A 24,903-nucleotide genomic window follows, 5' to 3' on the forward strand; every position below is an offset into this window, starting at 1 on the left:
GTATGATCAGAAAGCGATAAGGACACATAAACACAAGATACACTGACTCTCTGTAACGGTCCTCCGCACACACTGATTTCCAAAACAGATTAGATGGAAATGCTTTGTGAACATCCTCCGGCTTCCCGTTGTCAATTTTTACTGAGACTTCACTGAGATAATAATAATCAGCTTGTTTCATCACAGGAAAACAGACGGAAAAAATGAGCCATGTGTTTTTATCTTCACTGAGATAATAATAATCAGCTTGTTTCATCGCAGGAAAACAGACTGAAAAAATGAGCCATGTGTTTTTATCCTTATCTTGGCAGAGCAAGGCTTTTTTGTTACGCCAGTGTGCAAATAAAATGCAGAGAGGTATCACTTGGCTGGGTTTTTTTTTTTTTTCTCAAAATGGAAACTCAAGCATGGTGGACCCTCTGACCTTCCTTGTGCTGTGAGGCAGATCATCTAGACACAACAACAGCAGGACTATTTTACACTAGCACTGCTTCATGAAACAAAAACAATCGTCTTTATGCCTCACATTTGGGCGGCACAATGTGGTATGAAATCGTGATGATGTGAAATTTGTTGGGTTCTGTACCAAACAAACATGTTTTCTTTATCAAAAAAATACAGCTTCAAGCTTCTGCACTGGGCCATACTCCAATTTCAAATATATTTTGATTATGCAGCCCTACCTCACATGCAATATATGACAACATAACAGCCATGTTTAGGCTCTTTCCATTTCAGTAATTCCAGTCAAACCTTGTGTACGTGCGTGTGCACATGAGCTTGTGTTTGTCTGAAGTGAGCAAAATACAGCCATTCAGGTAAATCATTAGCTTGCTATGAGTCAGTGCTAGTCTTTACTTTTGTGCTTTAGCCCCTGTTGGTGCCTGGACCACACACACACACACACACACACACACAGACACACACACACAAACATACACATGCTCAGTGAAACATGAACACATGTACACACAAGGTCATGGGCTCAGGGGTGAACAGGTGTGCTTCCCCTGCAGGTGCTTCACTTTCCTTCACAGCCAAGCTGACAACAAGCACACACTGAGCGTCTGCTCTCTCACATTTAAACTGTTGGGGTTTGGCTTTATACTAGCAGAGATACTTTTATCTTCACCCTCATGTATGGCTGTTTGAGACCTGCAATCAAAAGCAACTGAGCAATAAAGAAAAACAACCCCCTTAAAAAAATGCTTCAAAACATGCAATTAAGCTGAGGATGATAGCAGCTAAAAGCATTTTGATGTAAATGTTTTTTTTTCTAATCAATTCAGACTTTCAATCCTCCAAATGTGCCACCAAACACTACAAGGCACACAATGCAATGGGGCACGGCTCTACCTTTGACCTGTTGTTCAAACAAAGCGGAAGGTCACTCCTCTTGTCAGTGCTGCAGTCAACGCCTCGCCTGGAGAACAAATGGGGGTTTGTTCTGCGTCCGGCCCCCTCCCTGCTGTCCTGCACGCCCCCACAGCACTAGGGGGGGCCAGAGGAGATGTGTGTGTTGCTGCCTTGTCTGGTGGCACGATAAAGCTTTACACTGTGGTTACTTAAACTTTTCCACAGCCTCCAAAACACAAAATGAGCAAACCCCATTCCTAACTCTGGAAACAGTGGCACTCTCATGCTAACAGGGGGACCCTTCAGAAATATGCCTGATGATTCCTGACCTGCAGTTTAAGAAATATTCTGACACCCACACAGGCCTGCAGCTCTTTGTAAAGTGGTTGCCTGCTTCCCCGGGCCGGCCTAGGGTTCAGCTAATCCCCCATGCGTGAGCCAAATACCATCTGTGTTTGTTCGGCAACAAAGGGGGCACTTGTTAATGACTTTCCATGTCTTCACTGGAGTACTGCCGAGGGTGGGGGGCAAAGTAGGGAAGTAGGCTACGGAAAAGACGAGTCAGGCAAGGCAAATTAAAGACCGCAAACTAGGATCAATAACTGTGCTGAACTCTCAACCATCAGGGCTTGGGGCACACTGGTTTCATTTACTGAGGACAGAGGACACATCTGAACCAGATTCCCATCATTGGATCACTTTAGAAGCTTTGTTTCCACACAAAGGCCAAAACAGGTTGAACTGAGGGCTTAATCATTAGTAAAGGTCGCTACAGTGTCCTCTAAAACCAAACTTTTTCACACTGATTCATTGTGCATTTGTTTTCCTCCAACCAGGATGATAAAGTGTGGTTTAAAGGTAATGTTGTAAACATGTTATTCTGCTTATGCTGAATGCCACTTGGAGCTGCTGTGGCTGAAGGCACTGCAATGTCACAAACAAAGCAGCCAAACAGCCTAATAAGAGTTTACTGACTCTGATCCATTACCACTGCTACAACTACTGACTGAAGCCTTCCTCACCAGGTAAAAAACATAATCTGATATGTTGAGCTCCTTTTTTATCATCAAAACTACATGACAGCACAAACGGTTGAAGAAAAGCATCATTAAATGCCACAAGTGGTAATAAATTAAGCCTCAATTCAACATCTCCCTTGTTTTGAGGTGCATTTAATCTACACAGATTTTACCAAACATTTCAGAGATCTTTTTGATACTCATAACAAGTCTCTTTTTGCACAATGCATGTCTAAACTGTTTAAAAGCTCCAAATTCCTGATGAAACTTTGAATATCTGTTTAATGATAGTTAGAGGAGAAGATCAATACAACTCACACGTCTGTGCTGTAAATATGAAGCTACCGCCAGCATGAGCTTAGATTAGCATAAAGGATGAAAACAGAGGGAAGCAACTAACTTGGCTCCGTCAAAATGTAACAAAACCCGCCTACCAGGGTCTCTAAAGCTCAGTCGTTAACATGTCATATCTTGTTTGTCAAGTCTTGAAAAAAACAACACTGTAAAACAAGTTGTGGTTATTATGAGGGGTTATGTGATGTTCTAGATCTTGCATTTGATCTACACTGAATTTATTAAAGACTAGGGAATTACTGTGAAAAGCTTAAAAACCAGCTACCTCTTTTATAGAATAATACAGGAAACTTTAAAAGGTGTTCAATGTTTGATCCCGTTTGACACAGAGTGAATCAAAGTAGTTGAGAGTAAAAAAACTTATTTCAAAATGAAAAAACAATTCGACCCACGACCCAGGAGCTGAGGGAGGTTATGAATCCCTCTGGTCCATCTCCACATCGCCCAACATATTGCAGCTGCTCTACAGAAACAGACTTCTTCTCTGAATTAAGTTTAATACACGTTCACAGAAACAACCTGATTCATTACGGAGCAGAAAGAGTAACTACTGAGCACAGACTGCTGAAGATGTTCATGTTGATATCACCTTTCTGGTTCTTTTGACTGAATTGTGACGTGAAACAAAGGATTGCGATTTGAAACAAAGGAGGGCCGCGCACTGAGCATGTTTTGCAAGCGTCGGATTGAACTCTGAACCCTGGATAATCCCTTTCACCTCCTCTTTTAAATTAGCCGTGTGACACGCCAGCCCTCTTAGCTCATCCGTTTGCTGTTCGCTTATTAGCCTCTAGCCTGACTCCACACTGCAGAGACTCATCTTAATCCCAAACATAGCCATTACATTTTAAAGAAGTTGACAATGTAACATATCACTTAAATCATTAAATCAAATAAGAAGGTATTTATGCCAACATGGGGTGATTACATTCAAAATACCGGCAAAAAAAAGTAAAATAAGTCAATAAACTGGCACATTTTTATCAAATGTTTCAGGACAGTATGTTTTAAGACTAAACCCATGATTATATCCCAGATGGACATTTTTGCAGCACACACCATAAACCCCTCATCAGCGTCCCTTCCCCCTCTCTCTGCCCTTTTCCACTCACTCAGGCCCATCTGCAACAGCAACTCGCTTGGTGGAGCAAATTTAGGCAGCGAGCAAAAACCAACAATCCACGCTGGTGCTGGTCCTTTTTTTCTAACTCGCTCAACTGTTAACTGTGTTCTTTGCCCTGCCATGCAAATGCATGTGGATCAAAGCAGGCATGATAGGACGACGCCTATACGGGGCCTCTTCCCAAAACCAACAGCAGCTCCTACAATGCCCAGGGGTTTCCATGGTCTTCCTCTTTTTGTGGGAGAAGCAAAAATCATGACCATGTCATTTTCTACAACTTTCCCTCCCCCCCGTCCCCCTCATCTGTCGCACCGCTGGAACAATTACTCAATCCAATGACACGGCTGTTTTTGTAAGATGTGCTGCAACTCATTGTTTCCATTTTTAATTTCACAGCGACAGAGCGGAAAGAAGCTGCAACTCACAGGGATCTGAGTGGCATTTAAATTACTGGCTTTAAATAATAAAAATTTGCAGCACTGCTTGCGGGACAATAAAACAACTTCCACACTAACCCTACCATCATAGCCAGACTGAGGTCTTTATGTTTGTAAAAACAAAGTCCTCTATCTTGACTAAAACGTGACCTAGAAGGGACAGCGCAGAGCATGTCTCAACCACAAACCTGAAGGAGAAAGAATGACCTGAATGTACAGCATGGTCTAATTGTGTGTGTGTGTGTGTGTGTGTGTGTGTGTGTGTGTGTGTGTGTGTGTGTGTGTGGTGGGCCCTTCCCTCAGGCACCAGTCTGTACTGTTAGCTGACTGCTGGAATGCTTTTACTACAAACAGCAGACTCACACACACTCTTAGACGTACATATGTGCTGACCTATCTGCAAGGGACACACCAGTCCAGACATGTTTACTGGGGCAGGGACTGGATCAATACTGAATCCAGACTCCATTTGAGTAATGTCATGTTTGTTTTTTTATTAATGTAGATGTCCTACAAAGCCTCTCTTAATTAAGTTACTCTTCCTCCACTTCTTCTCAAATCCTACAGCTTACCCTGATTTGAGTTCATTCTGCTCCCTCATGTTTCTATTCTGTTTTAATCTATTTATTGTCTTTAATCTTCTATGAATCTGTCTGTAGCTTTTGCCTAAAAGTTGCTACATAAATAGTATAATTATTACCATAATAAATGACAAAATGTTAATTTGGGCTCTGGCAAATTGAGACAGGCATTTCACCTACTTCTGGCATTTTACATTTTAAAAAATGTTAGTTGTAGCTATAATTAAGACCCATAGATTTGATCTGGGATCAACTCTTCTGTGTTTTATGTGATATCCTGATGAAGTTTGGGTAAGATGGTACTTTGCAGGCAAACAGAGTATCCTGAGACCAGAGGGACACAACGCTCTCTGGGAAAGCCATCTCATTAAATAACCAATGACTAATTACACTGAGTGTGCGTGGGTGACCCTGCGCATTGTTTGGTGTCTTATGTTCTCTGTTACAGGCGATCACTTTACCTGTGATGACATTAACGTCAGGATACGTGTTTTCACACAGCTCTATGGCGTAGCTGTCCCTCTCAAACGCCTCACGCAGCTCCTTCTTCACGGCTGCAGAGCCACACAGACGATAGAGACCCACCACCTGGAAACATACAAGTAGGTCAAGTAAACAAAACATTTGACAGAGAAGCAGACATTTTTACAACCCAATCGATCTTGTCCTACGTCTGCACTCAAACAATGTGCTGGACGGAAGCCAAGACTACTTTCACAGAAAACCCACGTGGCTGTTTTAACTCCCCCTACTTGAACAACTGATTCAATTTTATATTGTATATTTAACTTTACTAGGATTTCACATTAGTCAGTTAGTGGACTGAATAATTACACTTACTATTGACTTATTCAAGTATACATGGTCTTATATTCTACTTTTTATGTACTTACTATTGTGATCCTGTTTCTCTATAGGCTTAATCTTAATGCTGCTACTGCTACTTCTGTCTGTCTGTAAAAGAAGGATCCCTCCTGCTCTTCATGAAGAGTCTTTCTATCCAAACCAAAGGTATAAGTAGAGATGGAGTCATATGTAGAATTGAAAAGCCTTGACACAAACTTAGGCCAGACAAATGAAACCTGATGTGATTTGACTGACCACCAGCTGCCTCTTTTCAACAGACAGACTGAAGATAGACCGTTATAGCATGTTATTTTTCACCATTTAAAGTGGGACTATATGCCTCTTTCTGAGCGCAAGTGATAAAACCTCTGAAAATATTTATTGGACATCCTAAAATGTAGTCTAACAGAGAGAGGAGTCAAAAGTCAGTATAGTGACTCAGTAATATCAGTTACACAGCAATATGTTGCTAAAATTAGCTAAAATAAGCTAATGGTAATACCAGACCATCTGATAGCGGGAAAAGCTTAAGTGTATTCAGAACACTTAAGCTTTTCCCGCTATCTACAGATGGTCTGTGTACAAAAAGAGTACATTTTATTACTTATGAATTGAACATTTGTAAGAAAAAAAAGTGTTATTTATTCACTTATTTATGTACTTTAAAGCAAGACTAGTAATTGAACAGCGGCCAGTTACAGGATAGTGCTAATAGTATTAGCAATGCTAAGTATTAAAAATAACAGTGTCCGTTACACAGCTATCCAAACATTAGCTAATATTAGCCACCATAAGCTACAAGAAGCAGTCAAGAAGGATGTAGTGGGAAAATATAATATGAATATTTGTTTATTTCTTCTTTCAGAAGATATACAGTCTGACTTCAATACACTGCTGTGCATCAAAAACGTTTTGTTTTTTTAAAGGTAGCCCGTGGCGTCATTTTCAATACATCTGTGAGCATATTTTATTGTCTTATTTGAAAGTGAACAAAGAGAAATGTGCTCGGTGTTTTGCCAAACTACTCTCCGAAGTGTGATAAAAATGTCACGTCCTTATGACTGAATGGATAAACACTGAGCTCTTCTAAAAACCCAGCTGACAGCACAGCATTAAAAAATGGAAGGACTAGGCAATAAACCTTTAATGTTTCTTTACCTAAGCCTCCAGAGTGTGACCTAAAAGAACTCTTAACAATTTCCTCGAGACATTTGATAGTTGAAACTTGGCACCAATGGTCTCCTTGTTATGTTGGGATTAGTCCTGGCTACAGACATACCATAATTTCTCCTACATGTGTCTGTCTGGTATGTGGCATAGCAGACCAACTGGTGTGGTTGCCCTGGTAACGTGTTAAGTCAGTGGGCTGTGAATGGCGGGTTGGGTCCGGTTCCACACAAACACAAATACACACATTTGTACACACACACTGCCGGCCTTTCCGGGCTCCAGCGTAGGAGCACTATAATGTCTCCCCACCAGACCAACTATTTGTGAGCTCTCCTCGTCGAGTTGAGCAGTGTTTTCTAAACCTCACACGAGAGGGAGAGAGGAGGACAGATTAGGCAGGGATTTGGCTTTGTGTGAGAGTAAACACAAGTCACTGGGCACAATGAACAACAAGTCCATTCAGGAAAAAAAAAAAAAAAAAAAAGAGTCTCTCTTCAGGGGAGAGCCGAGCGCAGGCGGGGAACAGCTGTTAGCAAAAAGAGGGCTTGCTCTTATGCCCTGTGACTCCCGGGCAACACAACAGGCAGCACCAGCCAAGACCTATATGTAGAATAAAGCAGACACAATGACCACTAAACCAAACGAGTTCCCTCGACAGGAATGTGGATGCTCAGTGACTGTAGAATTGGATTGGATCAGTTTTTTTTTTGGGGGGGGGTCTGGGATTAGTTTAAAGACTTTATAGAAACATCAAAGGACAAGAAAGGAAAGAAAGAAAAGTGCATTTGATCGCATTAATGCTCTTAAGTGTTCCACCAGAGTCAGTCCACCAAGTTGTTTACTTCCTATATGACTCACCTTTCTAATAACAGGGAAATAACGATCTGTTCTCATCTTCATAACAAAATGACAGACCACCTTGGCATGATTCAAGGATTCTCCACATACGTACATAAATATATCACAGGAGAGCAGACATGACTCAAATTAGCTCAATAAACCACAATTAAATACTCAAAATTATCCAATTTTGAAGTTGTCCCGGAGATTTTTATGCGCCTCACACTACTGAGCCAGGACAACACTCAAAAAACCCCAAAACGCAGTTTAACTTAAAGCTTTCACTCATGCCAAACGCTTACACTATGAATACCCATAGAAAGTCTGTGCATGTAAAGCAACAGGAATTAAAGGGGAGTCACGACTTAACATCTTGAAATTTTTAACGATGCTTTAGTGCGGTTGAACTATATAAAAGTAAAATTTTATCATTAACCAAACAGACTATAAAATTAATGAGAAACAGTTATTAAGGGATCCACTACCGAGAAGTAGAATCAAGCGTCCCTCGTGTTTATGGTCATTAAGTCTTCCACTGCTAGATATTTGATTAATAATTCACAATCCATCGCTGAAAAAAAATCTTCAAGAAGTCTTCAGTTTACAGCTGTTTTTCAGCAGAGCTACCAGTCTTACTTGTGTGCCAGATCCCACAAATAACACAAATACTGCTGCAGCTCTATTCCTAACAGCCCTGTCTTGTTTTAAAAAGAGCCATTATAGAACATTTATGTAACAGAGACCTATGTTTGAAAGCCCAAAAAGCCATTCCTTTAGCAGACAGATGATGAAGTCTGAAAAAGGGGCTTTAGTCTGGAAGTCAAAGTCAAAACTTAAACCTTTACCAACGCCATGCTAAGAAGTCTGTCTAAAATGGTGCATCTGTCTCTTTTTAATGGGTACAGAGTGCTCACAAACATAACTCCAGTCTCTGACATAGACATTGTCTGCAGTCTTTTCAGAACACCCACAATCATCCACCGCCTTAAAAGCTCGGAGAAGCCCTTAGGACATTCATTTTTCTAAGAGACTGAAAAAAAAAAGAGTCTCCATCAAACATCCACATAATCATTTGTAAAGGCACACCGCTACACGTCTGGCCTTGCGTGCTTTAGTGACATAACCTGCAAATTCCTCTGGGATCTGGTGTCAACCCTGTCCTAGCCCTTGTCTGCCTGCAACCTGGGGGAGCCCTTACACTTGATCTCAGACTGATACCCTGTGAAAAGTCTACTCTGCATCTCTGTAATGAAAGAAGGCAGCAAAAACAAGGGGGAGAGAGCGATCAGAAGAAACAGAGCGAGGGACGGGAGACAAACGGCGTCAAAAACAAAGACAGAAGGAGAAACGCTGCAGACGAAGAGAGAGACGGAAACAGATAGGAATCACAATATGGCCAGACATAGCAGAGTGAATTGCATAAACAGAAGAAATCTGAGATAACTGGATAAAAACTGATGGTTAAGTGAGAGCTATAGCTGGCCTGTGAAGAAGGCAGTCAGGTGAGTTTGGTCAGTGTAGTCTAGACAGCTTCTCCAGAGTGACAGCCAATGATAAGTGACCTGAGGCACCAGCAGCCACACATCTGGGAAGTGCATCTACAACACAGAGTATATGTATCTAGCAAAAATAAGATTTATCAGTGTAGATCTGATAAAACTTTTACAGACGGGGAAATGTGAGTATGATTCAGCTGACAACTCATGTTATTTTTTGCTCAGTGACAACGCTGCACTAACTAACTTACTGTTGAAATGATTAGTTGATTCATTTAGTGCTTGCTATATTAATCAACAATTTTGATAGTCAGTTTATCATCTATCAATGAAAAATGCCAGACAATCTCTGGTTCCAGCATCTGAAAGTGAGAAATTGCCGTCTTCCTCCATCTTATGTATTACTGTAAGTTAACCATCATATTGGGGACAGGTGATCAGCCTTGACCAAAAGATTATGCAAATAAAGGAAAAAATGATCAACATATTAATTAAAAAAATACTAATAAATCTAAATATATCACCTTGGGCTTCTTGAAAACAGTTTTCACTATTTTCTAACAATCTATAGACCAAATGATTCGATGGTTTGGTCTATAAAATGTTCAACCAACTAAATAAATTATCAAATAACATATCAAAAGATTAACAGATAATAAAAAAATGAAGTCTTATTCAGAACTATGACTCATTATCTGCTAACAAGAAAAATAATTAATGAAACTTTTAATTTGACATCAGGGAATCAAATAATTTGCTACCTTTGAAATTACAAACTCAAACAAAGGTTTGCTGTTACTACTGTTGAAAGCCTGGCATGCTCCACAAGTGGCCAGGGGCGGGGTCTGATTTGACAGACAGGCTCCTTGGAGAGGCCTAATGTTTGTCTGTTGGCCCCAGGCACCCGCTGCCCCCGGCATGCCCCCCTAGAGTGATCAGTCAGGAACAGTGGCCAGACACTTTTACTGCCGCTGTCTCAGCTCTAATTAGGAGAACCTCCGCCGCCTCTCTCTCTCTCCTCTCTGGGCTTCAAAGAGCACATGAAATGTGGAGGGGGGGACAAAACAAGAGATGATCACATGATCCACTCCACCATCGTCGCCACCACGCCAGTCTCTTAACTCGGAGTCTTTCTCCTCTCTGAATAAAAGAGCCAGTCGCCCCAGGAAGGCTCAGAGACATCATGAAGTGCGGTACATCTCTTCTATCCATTCTGCTCATGCCAGTCATCCAGTATTATAACTGGCTGCAGGGCGAGCACTCCTCTCACGGCATACTGAGCTAAAAGGATGCTATGAATGTGGGATTATTTTCTCTCCCTATTCTCACACTCACTCAAAACGCATTATATAATTGTATCCTACCAGCCTTCTTTTCAAATGAATCCCCATCTGTTTTCCATTGACATAATAGGATTTGAATGGTTTCCATCCACATGCACTGTGTATATATGTGACCCCAAATATATATATGTATCTCATAGAGACCGTAGAAAGGTAATTGGCAACTATTTCTATAATTAATTAATTGTTTGTTTTAAAACTGCTTGATTTGTTCCTTTTATCTGTTTTATTTCATTGTAAATTTAAAATCTTTGGACTAATACAATACAATATTTGAAGATTTACTGTTTAGCTTTGGGAAAGTATTTAAATCCATTAATTTAACTTTTACTGATTTAATTTAAGAATCACGAAACTGAAAATTTATAAAGGACAAAACATTCTAAATATTTCCTTATAGCAGCTTCTCAAATATGAGGGCTTGTTGTTTTTCTGCTTTATATAATTCTAAACTGGGTTTTAGAGTATGAGTCTGAAAAAAGATCAATCTGAGGATGTTATTTTCTGACATTTTTTGGCCTAAACAAACAAATAACCTACTCATCAGGAAAATAAAACCTGCAGCATAACTCGCCAACAGCAGGAGAACAGCAGGAGAACCTTTATTTCTCAAAGTCAAACCATCCACAGACTCACCTGGCAGCCTCTCTTTTCGATCTCATTGATGCACTTGCTTATGAGCAGCGGCACCATCAGTCCTGTGTTCTCCCTCTCCACCACCCGCCACGCCTCCACGCCAAACACCTGGGGCTCCCTGTCTCCATCTGGCCCACCATCCAGCGAGTTCTGCCACTGCTCCATCAGGCTCAGCTTGACATAGATCAGCCCTCGAGGCTCCAGCTTCACCGCCAGCTGGTGGCAGCGTGTTACCCGGAAGAGCGCTGGCAGAACCACCGTACCGTGGCAGCAGACACGGTTGCGTCTCGGCGTGGGCTCCCAGCTGAACACCACCAGCTTCAGGTGCTGGGCGTTCTCCAGCTCAATGTTGAAGGTGTGGTCCATATCTAGGAAGGTAGTTCGACATGTGAGGAGAGCGGTTCGTGCTTTATTAACTGAGTCCACTTGGATGGCACAATAGACGTCACGAGAGTCAACGCGTGGAGGTTTGAGGTCCTCAGCACCATAAAAGTGCAGGCTCATCAGTCCCGAGATGTACTGGCTGCACTTTGGCTGCTCTGTGAAGCTGTAATGCCTGAAAGCATCAATGTCCAGCTCTGTGCCATTGAGTTTGGAGCTTCCGCCTCCTCCTTCCGTCTCCTTGCCTTTCCCTCCCTTCCCCTCCGCAGAGCCATGCTTCCCAGACTTGGCCACCAGCTCAGGTGAGTCACCATCACTGAGGTAGCCACCTTTACTGGCTGACTTAGAGCTGCCGTTACTTTTCTTCTTGCTGAAGCTGTGCTGTGTGGACACACTGCTGTCCAGGTGGTAGCGTGAGATCACATTGCGGCTGGCCTGCCCACCCCCAGATGCAGCTAATCTGGGAGGGCCTGAGGAATGGGGGGCCACCTCCGACCCACTCCCGTTGTTTCGCGGAGAATGGGCTCTAGGCTCTAACTGACTTCCATTGTTGCTGTTACTGCTACTCGGTGTCCCCTTGACACTGAGTTTCCGGCTAAGCTCCGGAAGCTTCTTCATTTTCATGGAGATCTTCCTTACAGTGCGCGGGGACTTGATCTTGTCTGGGAAGGACCAGTTGATGGAGCTGCTCTTCTTGGCCGGGTTCGGGCTGGATGGAGGAGAGCTGACGGCATTGGGCAGGTCAGGACCATCTACAGAGGAAATAACAGGGCAAGAGAAAAACGGATTAAAAAGGGGAGCCTGACACATTTTGAATTTAGACTTTTCTTTGGTTGACACTTTGTGGAAAAGTTTAAACATTTTTAACTGCCAAATTCTTATTTAATATTTAGAAAGCAATTGTGGGATTACTCTCATGAACAAATGGGTACCACCAGTCACAAGTTCTTAACGTCAGTGTAATCGCTGGTTTGACAAGACAATCCACCTTACTCCCATCATTACAAGTAATGTTCAGATGTCCAGTGAAGGCAGACGGGAAAGAAAAGACTAAAACCAAAGGCAAAGTGAGCATGAGCCATAATTTACAGTCTCCCAGAAAAGCACTACACCTTCATGGCACATCATCAAGTGATTAGGTTTACATGCAACCCAGTAATCCACTCACAGAGATACATTCAGCAGGCAGCACTTCATAAACACTTCAGCACTATATAATACAGTTACAGTCTATATATGTAAACCTAGACAGCGATTTAGATAATTTACAGTTTAAAAGAATGAGGTTGCTGAAATGCCGCCAATATCAAAAATTTGATTGTTCTCAAAGAGTTTCCATGAGGTTGCTCTGCTTAAAGTGGGCTTCATTCAATCAAACACCAGGGAAATTGAAGTGGAATGTCTTTAGCTGCAGCTCCAGGAAAAACACTGGTCTATAAGTAGGGAAATGTGTGTCTAGAGACACCAACTGCTTCAGGGCTGAGCTAGTGTTACTCAGTCATTATTCAAGTTGAAAAATATCCATTTGGATTGGACCTTGTAGGCAGTTCTCACCTAACTAGATGTCTACAACATGAAATTTTAGGGTCTAGAGTTCTACGCAGGAGCGACAACCATTGTTTAGTCTACAGGACGAGCCGTGGCTTTAGGTTTTATTGTCTTTTCAACAGGTCGCTTATCCAACAAGAGCTTTTCTGTGGCAGCCCTATTAATCTAAAGCGTTTATAATCAATATATTTTACGTTAACAATGAATCAGATAACTATGTGTTATGTGAAAGGTGTCACTCGTACTGACAAACCCACAGAGATTTATCAGCAGACTTACCCAGAACTTTTTAGTGTCTTTTAGCTCATTGTTTTGCAACTTTAGCGTTTTCATGTTCACTGCTCTCTCCACGTAAATTTAAGCCGCAGCAAGGAGCATAAAATCTCTATAAACTCAATGTTCGCTATGTTCCCAGCACCAAATAGCAGACAAATCGTTGAGCAGGAGTTGGTGGAGACCAAAACAGATCTAAAAGGAGAGCAAACACTGGACTTCAATTCATCAGAGAGACAGAAACACAACTCCAAATGAATGCTAATGTTGTGTAAATATATCTGAGTTCTGGCCAACAAGTTTGCCATATAACATTAAAAGGCTGTCATGTGTTATGTTCACATCTTGTTTCAGTCATTTTCCATGACCAAATAATCTATCTGGCAAGAGAAGAGAAAGAAAAAGAGTTGGCACGCAGCCGGCCCCGATTTGTGTCATTAAAGTGGAATTTGTCAAATTATGGGCATCCTGCTACTTACCCAACGGGAAGCTTGAGCCTGTCGCAAACAGAAAAACAGCTATTTTCTACATTCATCGCTCTTTTAATGAGATTTCCTCCGTGGCTAACCTTTTTTTTTTTGACACTTACACTACAGGGAATACCTCACTGCATGGATCCATGGAAGATTAAGGCTGGACCACAAGGCCACGGCAGGCCACATTTACCTTCACTAGGGCTTTTGATGAGTGCTTTTAGACCTGGTCTAGATTGTAAACAAGAAACTAAATCTAAGGGCTAATGAACTATTTAGACATTTAATACATTCATGACATGAACTTTTATTGATTTTGGAGTTCTCATCTCAAATATAAAAGCTTTTGTTGTTTTATCAGCTAATTACTTTCTCTGAATAAACATCTGAAACAAAAGAGTGATTCTGTAAGAGAGAGAGCGAGAGAGATAAAGTAGAAAGAAGAGAGAAAGCTTGACCCTGCCAACATCACCAGCTCTATTTTGAGAGGGGACCTGCTGTGCTATTCTGGGGTGAGGGCCCGTGATTGAAAAGAGGGAGGCAGAGGAGGTGCAACAGGATGGAGAGAAGGGTAAGATGGGGGGCAGGAGCAGGGCAGGGTGTAGCCGGCAGATGGGGGACAAAGGCACCCCTTGTCCAGGCACTCAGAGGTCTGGATGGTCGACTGGAAGGCTGGCAAGCTGGCTGGTGAATGTACAAATGAACACGGCTGTTCTCTCACATTCCTCACCAAACCATGTTTAGCCTCCTTTACACGCTGGCTGAGTAGCCCTCCCTGTCACAGCTTCCTGCCAGTAATAGACACAGAGGTGCTCTGAGACGGCAGAACATGGGTGGAGGGCACTGGAGGTGCAAACTCATCAAACAACATCTGGGGAGGGGTCGGGTACACAGAGGACCCTGGTCAGGTCTAAAACAAGGTTTCGAGGAGTGAAATGCCTTGTCCACAAAACTGTTTAACCCATTTCTGAGTTCTCCTTCATTTCTTAAAATGTAGACATGAGTAAAATGTAATAAGCTACAAAACTGTAATGGATCACAACTTAAATTTCTAGTTTAAACTGGTAATTTATTTATTAATGTGAAAGCCGAACATTATTATTTATCAGCTCTCGGTGCAGTGAAATTGTATCATGTTGATATGATCTCATATCCAAATTATGCAGTCCAATTTAATGACTCAGAGCAAATTATAATCAGAAAATCATAAAAGGAGTAACAGAAGAGCACAGATCATTACCATATTGTGATTTTGGTTGGATATTGTTTGAAATTCGTGCCAACCCAATACTTTCATCTCACAAAATATGCCAAATTGCTCAATGCATCAGCGTTTATTTCTAAGTGTTAATGTGTTAGTTAAGTTAAGTGAAATTTAGTCTGCGTTATCAAAAGTTTCCTGTTATAGATCAGGAAATATCAAATATCTCATCTCATACTCTCAGATACTCTCCCACATGTAAGATCCAGCTGTTGTCCCATTTATTTGATAATCATCATGAACTGGGGCAACGTCCACTAGCCCTGGAGAGCAGATCTGCCTCTGAGAAAGTTAATGACTATTGCTCCACACACACACACACACACACACACACACACACACACACACACACACACACACACACACACACAACACATCATCACAGCTATGTCCTCTGCAGGCTTTGGCCTTGTGGCAGCAGCCAGGAGAGTAACATGACACCTCACTAGCTGAGGTTCAGGGGCAATGGTTTGACACCCAACCCTCCAGGGCCATGTCCCTGGGTCAAAGGGCAAAAAGGTCTGCATTTCTCCGGGTGACACCTGAGCCTAGAAACTGTGTCCACCCCCAACACTTCAACACACACATGCACTCAACATATTACTGTGACACAAAGAGAGAGTGCATGTAAATATGCATGCATAAACACTCATACACACACATGCCCTCCCTGACCCTGCAGGCCTCCTCAGGCACCCGGCCACTGACACCTCTTAACAAAGCCCAGGAATTTACGACGAGGGCTTTTCACAGCACTGGCACCAGACAGGTGCAGGAGGTGGGTGTGTGTGAGGGACAACCTGATCATTATCAAATATGCCTGATATATGTTTCTATAATCCTCTAGCTTGAGCCAAATTGTCACTCGAGCCAATAGTCTGATAATGTGAAATGTCCTCCAATGAAACAATATTAGGCGCCTGGCCTACAACAATGTGAGGATGTGTTTGTGTGAGAAAGACAGAGACAAACACTGAGCACAGTCTGATAAGCCTTGAAGGGAGACAATAATCTGCTGTCCCTGATTACCCCTGTAAAACCACTTGTCTTTACTTGAGCGTGTGTGTGTGTGTCCATACAAGCATGTGTGCCAAATGCGTATGTTAAATGTAAAAAACAGAAAGGAGCAGGGTGTGCTGACAAACAAGGGGAGTGTAAATAAACCAGTGAATGGCATACTTGTCCTGTAGTTTCTTCACTCGGTGACGGAGGCCAGGCTCTGCACTGCTTCCTCTCCTTTTGGCTCTAAATCATTCAGTGCTGGAAGGCCTTTCAGGGGCCGCGGGAGCCCAGCCGCTTCATTACAATGGTTACAAAACCCCTGCTAATATATCCAAGCATGCAGGCCTTCTCACTAGCACAACATGGCCCCCTGCCAAAGCGGCCCTCATGTAGCCTAGCTCGCCTACCACTGCAGGCATTCCTGCTCCTGCTGTAACTCAACCGACAGAGTGGCTGCTAATTCTAGACAGCCTGCAGCCACACCGGCCTCGCTGCACCGCCACGATCCAAACAACAAGGCACTCACAGCAATGTGATGACAAATGACTAATTTTAACTTGAAAACCAACCAAAAACATTTTCACTACCAAACTCAATCTTCATCTGACTGATTTTACAATGGAACAACATCAAATTACTACCTTACTGATTATTATTAATATCATTATATCACCAAAAAGACACCTCATGACATAAAATAACATTAGAGCTGTAACAATTCATTGGAAATGTTTTTTAAAAAAGGAGGGAAAAGAGGAGGGAAATGAGCGGTGGTACTGTGAAGCCAACTTCATCTAGTGACTACATTGATAACAAGATTAAATGAATTAATCTGCATTAAGAATAAGCTATTCAGCCCAGCGAGAGATTGATTGACCTCTCACATCGTACATACAAGTCAAAGTCAGGACACAGAAATTAATATGATAATAACTAGCTGGACACACATTTCACCCACTGGCGCCTGCACTGAGATAAAGTTAGTCTAAAAGAACACTCCACCTATTTAGTACTGCACTCCTATAATACCGTCTGACTCACAATAATCTTTTTCTTTCAAACAAAGGATCGATGTACAACCACAGCTATAAACAGACTTTGATGTGCTCTCATTTGACGTTCGTACTGACCAGCTGGACGAGGATCATCTGCGGCTGTGATCATTTACTACCAACTACGCTGACCGCCTCTGCTAAATCATTTCCGAGGGGAAACTATGCATTTGCTGGTTCCAGCTCCTTAAATGTGAGGATTTGCTGCTTTTCAAAATGTAACTTGAATATCTTTTGGTTGTGGACTGCTAGTGGAACATAACAGGCTACATAAATACATCATCTTGAGCTCTGGAAAATCTTTGTGGGCATGTTTTACTATTATTTTACTATTTAATAATGAAAAGAGCTGTTAGATGCAGCCCTAACTAATAGTGGACTCTCTTGGCCAACCTATCATTAAACACATGGTCACGATCAGATTATCCGACAGCTAAACTACAGACACTATTATGACCAGCAATGCATGCATGACCAAGGATTATGCATTAGTGCACACAGATAAAAGTCTTTGCTCATCAAAACAGAGACCAGAACAGTTCTCTACAGCTGCTCATCTGGTGATAAAATGAAGAACAGACCAGAAAGAGAGAGCCACGAGAAAACTATTTGACCCGAACTTCACATCTAGCGCCAAGCTAAGGAATCTGCTCTGGTTTTGAAGTGCTGCTCTCACAATGTTGCTCCTCTGAGATGTTGACTTCCTCCAGACCCAACCGTGCAATCGTCAGCTGAGATTAGATTCCAGGTTTCAACTCAGAGGCTTGAACTCTCATGTAACTTTAGCAGCCCGGGCATATTCTCAAACGCAGCAGCCAGCGTGACCAAAACAACCCACAGAAATAGCTCTGATCCCATTCTGAGTGCTGGCCAAGTCAGATTCCCCAAACAGGCGCTAAAGGGAACAAGAGATTGGGAACACACCATGCTCACCACCCCCAAAGTCCATCAATCATTATTCTCCATACAAATAGAGCATTCAGATGGACAAAAAGTCAGTCAATAGGCAGCACACGAGGAGTCTGGAGTGTATCCGGTGAGGGAAAAAGAACCAGCCAGCCGAACAGAAGAAAGCTATAGTCACAGAGAGTCATCGACATCTGCACTGCTTCATTAATTCAGCAGACGCTCTTATTCGTGCTCAATCAACGAAAGGCTTGTCACATTTTTAGACCTGCAGATAAAGTGGAGTCTGTGCGGGCTCATATTTATGAAGAATCTGAAATTGAAGACACAAAAGATGGGGCTAAAAATAGTGGAGTTCAACACTGGCTGAACTCGCCGTTTTTTGTAATTAAAGACTTTGTTAACGCTTCAAAGGCCATTATTCCCAAGGAGGCGTGGGTACATTTACGAAAAAGTGGTGAGGCAACCCATGAAGTAGTATTCTAAACACACAAACAGTAGATGCGGTAAAGATACGGCACATTATGGTGTGTGTAACGTGTTTTGTAAGGTTTAGTTTGGTACAACTATACAATATCAGCGTTTTTGCATGTTTTGTCTTTTAAACCATAAATCATATATATTTTACAATATTTTTTCATTTTATTCATTTTGGGTGCATTCTATCTTGCTGTTCTGCACAGTTACTGTATTGTGGTCAGTGCTTTACTCTGTGAAAAAGACTAAAACACTCTGAAATTTGAGCTGTGTAATCCATCTCAATGAACATCAACTTGCATTACTGTTGCATGGTGAAGCAGTCCAGACCGATTCTGTACTGCATCATTATAACGTTAACATTACTTGTAATTAAAACAAATATGCAGGCTTGATGTGTTGCATCATAGAAATCAGTTTCAAGAGCTTGCTAATTAATTTTCATGTTCATACCATACTAACATGAACTGAAACCAATGGCTGCCTGAAAAGTAGGAAAATACATTCAAAACCTAAAACTGGGTTATAAATGAGCTAAAACATGCAAAACAGCTGGTATGGCCCTTCAAAATCCCCCTCCCCCCAACTCAAAAATATGTTTTTTGTTCTTGTTCCTACCATTGGAGGTTTGATCTTCACTGTGCAGAATGATGTAGGAGCAGAGTTTGACACTAGAAGTACGTTCATCTGCTGAAACTGGAAAGTTTTCTGTGCTCACTGAAAATCTGATTTTCTAAGAGGCCTACGAGCATGATTTGATTTGATCATGATTTGATTTGACATGATTTGATCCAGTATGCAACTTAAACAAGTGTGAAACTTGAGGCCAACACTGAGAATGGACTTCACAGTGAAGTAGGAGACATCTTGTGTCCAGCAGGAAAACTTTAGAAATGAACAAGGTTGGCAAATTCATAGATTCTGGATTTTTTAATTAGGAGTAGATGTCTTTTTAAGGATTTGAATTAATTTGTTTTCCCTTTTTTTTGCAGAAAAGAAACACAAAGAGACACACATTATTGTTCCAAGCTGACTATTTGCATATATGTCTAAATACATGTCTGGAGGGGATCTTTAAATAATCATTTTTTGACAATTTCCAACTTTTTCAGTCATATGAAAAAAGCAATAACACACCACAATACTGTTGTATTATTATTTACTTTGGCCTACGGACAGATTTATTTCCCATATGGAGTCATTATCCACAAGCCAGAACCTGGCAAAGCAGGATTCTGATCAATTACTTTCCAACCACTGCAGATATTTTATGATAATTTGTGCAACAAAATAGTAAATGCACTTATTTCACTTTTAAGACATACATTAAACTGTGTGTGGGTGGACACCTCACAGGCTGTATATGTGGCCATACAGATCCAGTTTATCTGACAAATCAAAGTGAAGGAAATGCACAAAAGGTTTCATATGAAATGTGTCAGAAAAGGTTGTTTTAGTAATTATCCATGTCCCCAAACAGGCCCAGTTTGACCTGAATGGAGAGATGGGACACTGAATGCAGGATGGAGTGAGCAACCACAGAAGGCTGTTGTGCTTTTCACTGCTGCTCATCAACCCTCCCAACCAGTGTGAGAGAAGGAGGAGTGCAGCGTCATTCTGCAGCCAATACAAACTGAGTTAACAGCAACCACAACACACACAGACACATACACAGCAAATTATGAAGGTACAGAGGTTTCTAACTAAAGGTGAAAAAAGACAGTGAAATAATATTTTACCTTCCTACCATTCCTTCTGATTTGAAACCAAGGTACCCACTGCGCCCACAACACACACACAAACAACCAGTAATGAGTGTTTCCTCTTTGATGACACGTAGCCCAGCTTGTTGCTCTTTTTTGTTGCAGTGAAGTGTGGGATGGCGTCGCCAAACCCACAGGAATCAATTGCAAAGTCAACAGGCTGCAGAGAGGGGGGCAGTTCCGGAGCAGGAGGGAAAAGAAAAAAAAACAACACTTCTGCTCCCGCTTCTCATTTTCACAGCAACGAGTCAGAGCACCAGTAAACCCACGATTTCACAGCTACTAAGAACTCCCATTAAACAGAATCTTATTACAGGATGTAAATGAGGCACAGGTCTTTGAATAGTAACGACCTGATGGAAAATAAATCACTTTTGAAGAAAAGTAGACGGCTCAGGGAAAATTAAAAGAGCCTTTCTGTTCACAGAAGCTCAGAGCAAGATTTGTTCTCTGTTAAAACTGCTGAACGAGCAACTCCAGCTTCCAAATATGTCCACTCATCTGCTTACCCAGCATGAACTGCCCTAATGACACCAGAACATTTCATCTGGACTCCAAAATAAGTCTGAAACCCATCAAAAGGTGCAGACAGTAATAACCTAAATTTAATTAGCTCTGTGCGCTACGATTAGTGTCTTTCCTGGGCTGGTACACAGAGACTCATTCGGGACTCGTTTAATCCTAATCCTACAGGGAAAGTCTCAGAGTTTTGCTGAGCCACACGTGATGCCAGGGAGAGCCAGGAGTTGCCAGAGTGACGCCAGTCAATGAGGATCAGGGACTTTATCAGCCACCAATTAAACCTGTGTCCTTGTCACAGACAGATTTATTTTGGGAGATAATGCAACACCTCAAGAAGTTAAGATGTTCCACTGCCAGACAAACAGTTTCTTTATATGCACTGCCAAAACATGAAAGAACTGGGGACTAAAGTATATTTTGTCATTAATAAGAACTGGTCTGAATGACTTGTGGTTTCAAACTGTAGTATTTCAGGGTAAAAAAGTTATTTTTGAGCTCATTTCAAGCCTCCATTCCTGCAGTAAAACTGTGGCTCTGAACACTAAAGCTTAAGTATTAGATTTCGCTCAGCGTACCAAAACTATTCAGCCTCGCTTTGTGCTCCTACAACTAGAAATGGCTGTTGCGTGCCACAGAAAAGTGTTGTCAAAAGTTGTAATTATAGGCTCAACTCAAGATGTGCCAATTGGTTGAAACTACCATGTTGCCACATCAGAGAGAACAAAAAGTCGGAAGTTAGAAAAAAACAGACTGGGCTTATTAAGAGACGGGGAGCCGTGTGCTGGCTGTCATCATTATGTCGTCGCTGTAGACCAGAGTTGTCAACAATTTCCAAGCACACAAGTAAATAAGAAAGTGCGGAGAGAGCACTCAAATTCATTTACAGTATTTCTGCTCAAACCTTGCAGGTCGTAAATCACTTTTTTGCGTCCGCACACAAGATAAGCGCAGTTTTAATGGGCAAGCTTTCGAGGCGAGAGGACATTTATTCTAAAAAACTTGAAGAACCACAACAAGTTGCAATCACAAGTAAAATGGATATTCTTTCCTCTGAGGAATGCCAGCTCTGAATTCCTCCTGGCTAATGCCTGTCTGAGTTTAACTAATGAGGGGCACTGATATGGAGTGATATGATTAGACAGCCACAGCTCCTGTCTGCTCCTATCAAACAGAACAGAACAAGATATAACTAAGCTAGGCTACATTTGTTACATATTTTAAGAGGAATTTGGGATTTTTTTGGGCTATATCATCTTAAACTTCAGACTTAAAATACTTAGTATATTTCTGAGTACAACTACAGTAATCTAGGCATTACTTGCAGCTAAATAAGTCTGCTGATCCTTTGATTGAGAACATTTTCAACAATAGCTGTAATTAGTGCTCAAGGTGTGCACAACCGCAAAAACCTGCCGAGGGTGACTGGCTGAGAGACAAAACGAGAGACAATAATTGGCCCTCGAGCATCTGCCCAAAGAAATGTGAGGGAAAGCCTGAATGAAGTCGGGAAAAGCTGAAAGGGAAGTACAGTAAGAATGAGAGGAGGTGTGTATGTGTCTATTTTTGCCTTACCTGTGGCTTTGCTGGTGGAAGGCCCACCCTCCTCCTGAGGTTTGCACGCGAGCATCTGTCTGTGCAGATGTATTGCCTCTGTGGAATGTACAGCGTTCCCCTGACTCCCATCTCCTGAACCGCCACCTCCACCGAGGCTTTCCCCGAGCGCCTCCGGCCCGGCACCGCTGCTGCTCCCCGGGTTCCTGCCACCATGACCCACATCCCCTCCCCTGCTGGGCCTCCTCTGGGGCTCTGCTCGAGGGGGAACCAACAATCGAACGGAGGGTCGCTGTGACGTCTCCGGTTCTTCATCCTCAGGGATCGGGTTGTACCAGATCTCTCCTTCATCGTCGGCGTCATTCTCTTCAGCTGGGTCCACGCTCCGAGGGTGAGGAGGCACTTTGGCCTGACCGACGCTAATCTAAATCAAGACAGAAGCCAAAACATGCCATCTGAACTGAAAGCAACCACTGTGTTTGGTCCTGGTTTGACATTTTTGGGAAATATCCCCTTCTAGTTTCGTGCTGCGAGTTGGATGAGAAGATTGATACCACTCTAATGTCTGCATGCTAAATATAAAGTTACAGCCAGCATTGGGTTAGTGTAGCTTGCCCTGTAAAACCACAACTTGTAGTTTTTGTACAAATTAAACAAACAAAATATAACGTGATAACTGAGCTTTAAAGATGCTGTTAGGCAGGTTTTTTTGTTTTTGGACAGAGTCAGGCCAGCTGTTTCCAGTCTCTATGCTAAGCTAAGCTAACCAGCTGCTGCCTGTAGCTTCCTACAAAAAGCACAGACATGAGAGAGGTATCAATCTTTTCTTGGAACTCTCTGCAAGAAAGCAATGTGTTCAAAATCTTGAACTACTTCTTCATGCTCATTCTTGTTAACAGAGAGACATCGAGGCTAACCTGAGGCAGGTGCAGGCGGGCTGGCCGTGATAGGGCTCCCCCTGAGGGTCTCAGGTGGTCTGGAGAAGGACTGGGAGGAGGTGGGGGCTGATGGGAGCCCTGGTTGCCCTCCTCCTCAGCTCCCAGCATTCCCTGCAGCTCGTCCTTGGTGCAGTGGTTCTTCCCAAGGGAGCTCTGCTGCAGCCAGTTCCGCTTCTTGGAGACAGTGATGGTGGTGAGCGGTGGCCGCCATGACTCATTGGCCCTGCCAACCTCCCGTCCGTTAGCACAGGGGGTTTGGACATTCTCAATGAAAGCTGATGGAGTGATTGGAAAGAGTGTCAGAGTTACAACTTCATGCCGGGAGACAGTAAAAGCTAATTTGATTGGCATAGGAAAGCAACTAATCATCATCATGATCATCATCATTTAAGCAATTACTGAACTGAAGATAAAGACTGAATCAAGTGTTTTATCTCAGACTATTCATGTCCTGTCAAGTTTAAAAAAACATCTGTATCAAGAAACCACAAGTGAGGAAACACTAAATAATGCCATTATGTTTTATAGCCTCATCCATTCTCTTAGTCCTGTGTCTGCCTTTTAAAATCATAAAAAAAGAGCCACGTCTTTGTCTCATTTGATTGCGATGTGTCTTATAACTTTTGGACAGACTATTGTGATTTTGTTTTTATGACCAAAGTCAAACTTTCAATCACACCACCACAGTCCCCCGGAGCACCCCCCCTTTTTTTTATCCTCAGTGACGCTTTGGGAATATGTGGGCTTTGAATTCAAAAGAGATCACAGGGAGATAAAGGGATTTAGCACACATATCTTCCATCACAGCAACTTGGAAAAAAGAGCGAGAAACCGCTGGCATTACAGCTGTGAAAATAGAGCAGAGAGGGGAGGAGGTGTGTGTGTGTGTGTGAGTAAGGGGACGATAAGTACAGCCAGTAGCGATATGTGCAGTGAAAAAGGACAAATAATAGAGACGGTGACGTGGTCCCTTAATGTTCCAAAGAAAGCTTAAAAAAAGAGTCCCTGCATGACATTGAGTGCATAGAGGTCTTTATGGATGTTTTTTTCCCAGATAGTATTTGTTTTCCTAGAAATCAAAAAATCGCCTTTGCAGATCATCTGACATGCTTTTATTTTGCGCTGATGAGCAGATGCAGCCAGAGAAAAACAACCTCTTAGCATGTGTGTATGTGTGTGTGTGACAGAGAGAGAGAGAGAGAGAGAGAGAGAGAGAGAGGTGCTGAGGGCAGGGTCTTGCTCTAACATGTACAGCAGGCTTGTGTAAAAAGACTGTTTTGATCCTCTGCTGCTCCCAGACGAGCCCCTCCACATGCTATAATGACAACTTCTCCTCTCCTCGAGGAAATGCATTTTCATGCACGCCAGTCCAACATCCACCAAATTATACACTTGGGAATATTTTCACTTTAGGAAATTGAAATCTAACACAGGGCATCCACTATGTGCGTGTGTGACTGTGCAATTAAAAAGTGTGAATGAATCAGAATAAACCACAGCCATTTTTTTTCAGTATGATTAATCCAGAGCAGTCCAACAGAAGAAGAAGTGAGTA

The 24,903-nt window shown here is 42.2% G+C and overlaps 1 protein-coding gene across 2 annotated transcripts in view; it reads right to left on the bottom strand.

Moving 5' to 3' along the window:
• Positions 1–24,903, bottom strand: part of syde2 (synapse defective 1, Rho GTPase, homolog 2 (C. elegans)) — a 48,354-nt gene that overhangs the window by 14,295 nt on the left and 9,156 nt on the right. For both annotated transcript variants that reach the window (XM_051377965.1, XM_051377964.1), the window contains exons 2-5: positions 23,328–23,623; positions 22,432–22,834; positions 11,202–12,334; positions 5,332–5,458 (exon numbers count right to left, since the gene is read on the bottom strand). In XM_051377965.1, coding sequence (XP_051233925.1) covers positions 5,332–5,458; positions 11,202–12,334; positions 22,432–22,834; positions 23,328–23,623 — 1,959 coding nt within the window. The remainder of the gene's footprint in view (positions 1–5,331; positions 5,459–11,201; positions 12,335–22,431; positions 22,835–23,327; positions 23,624–24,903) is intronic.

Source organism: Dicentrarchus labrax, unplaced genomic scaffold (genome assembly GCF_905237075.1).
Source record: "Dicentrarchus labrax unplaced genomic scaffold, dlabrax2021, whole genome shotgun sequence".
In the NCBI taxonomy this organism is placed as follows: Eukaryota; Metazoa; Chordata; class Actinopteri; family Moronidae; genus Dicentrarchus; species Dicentrarchus labrax.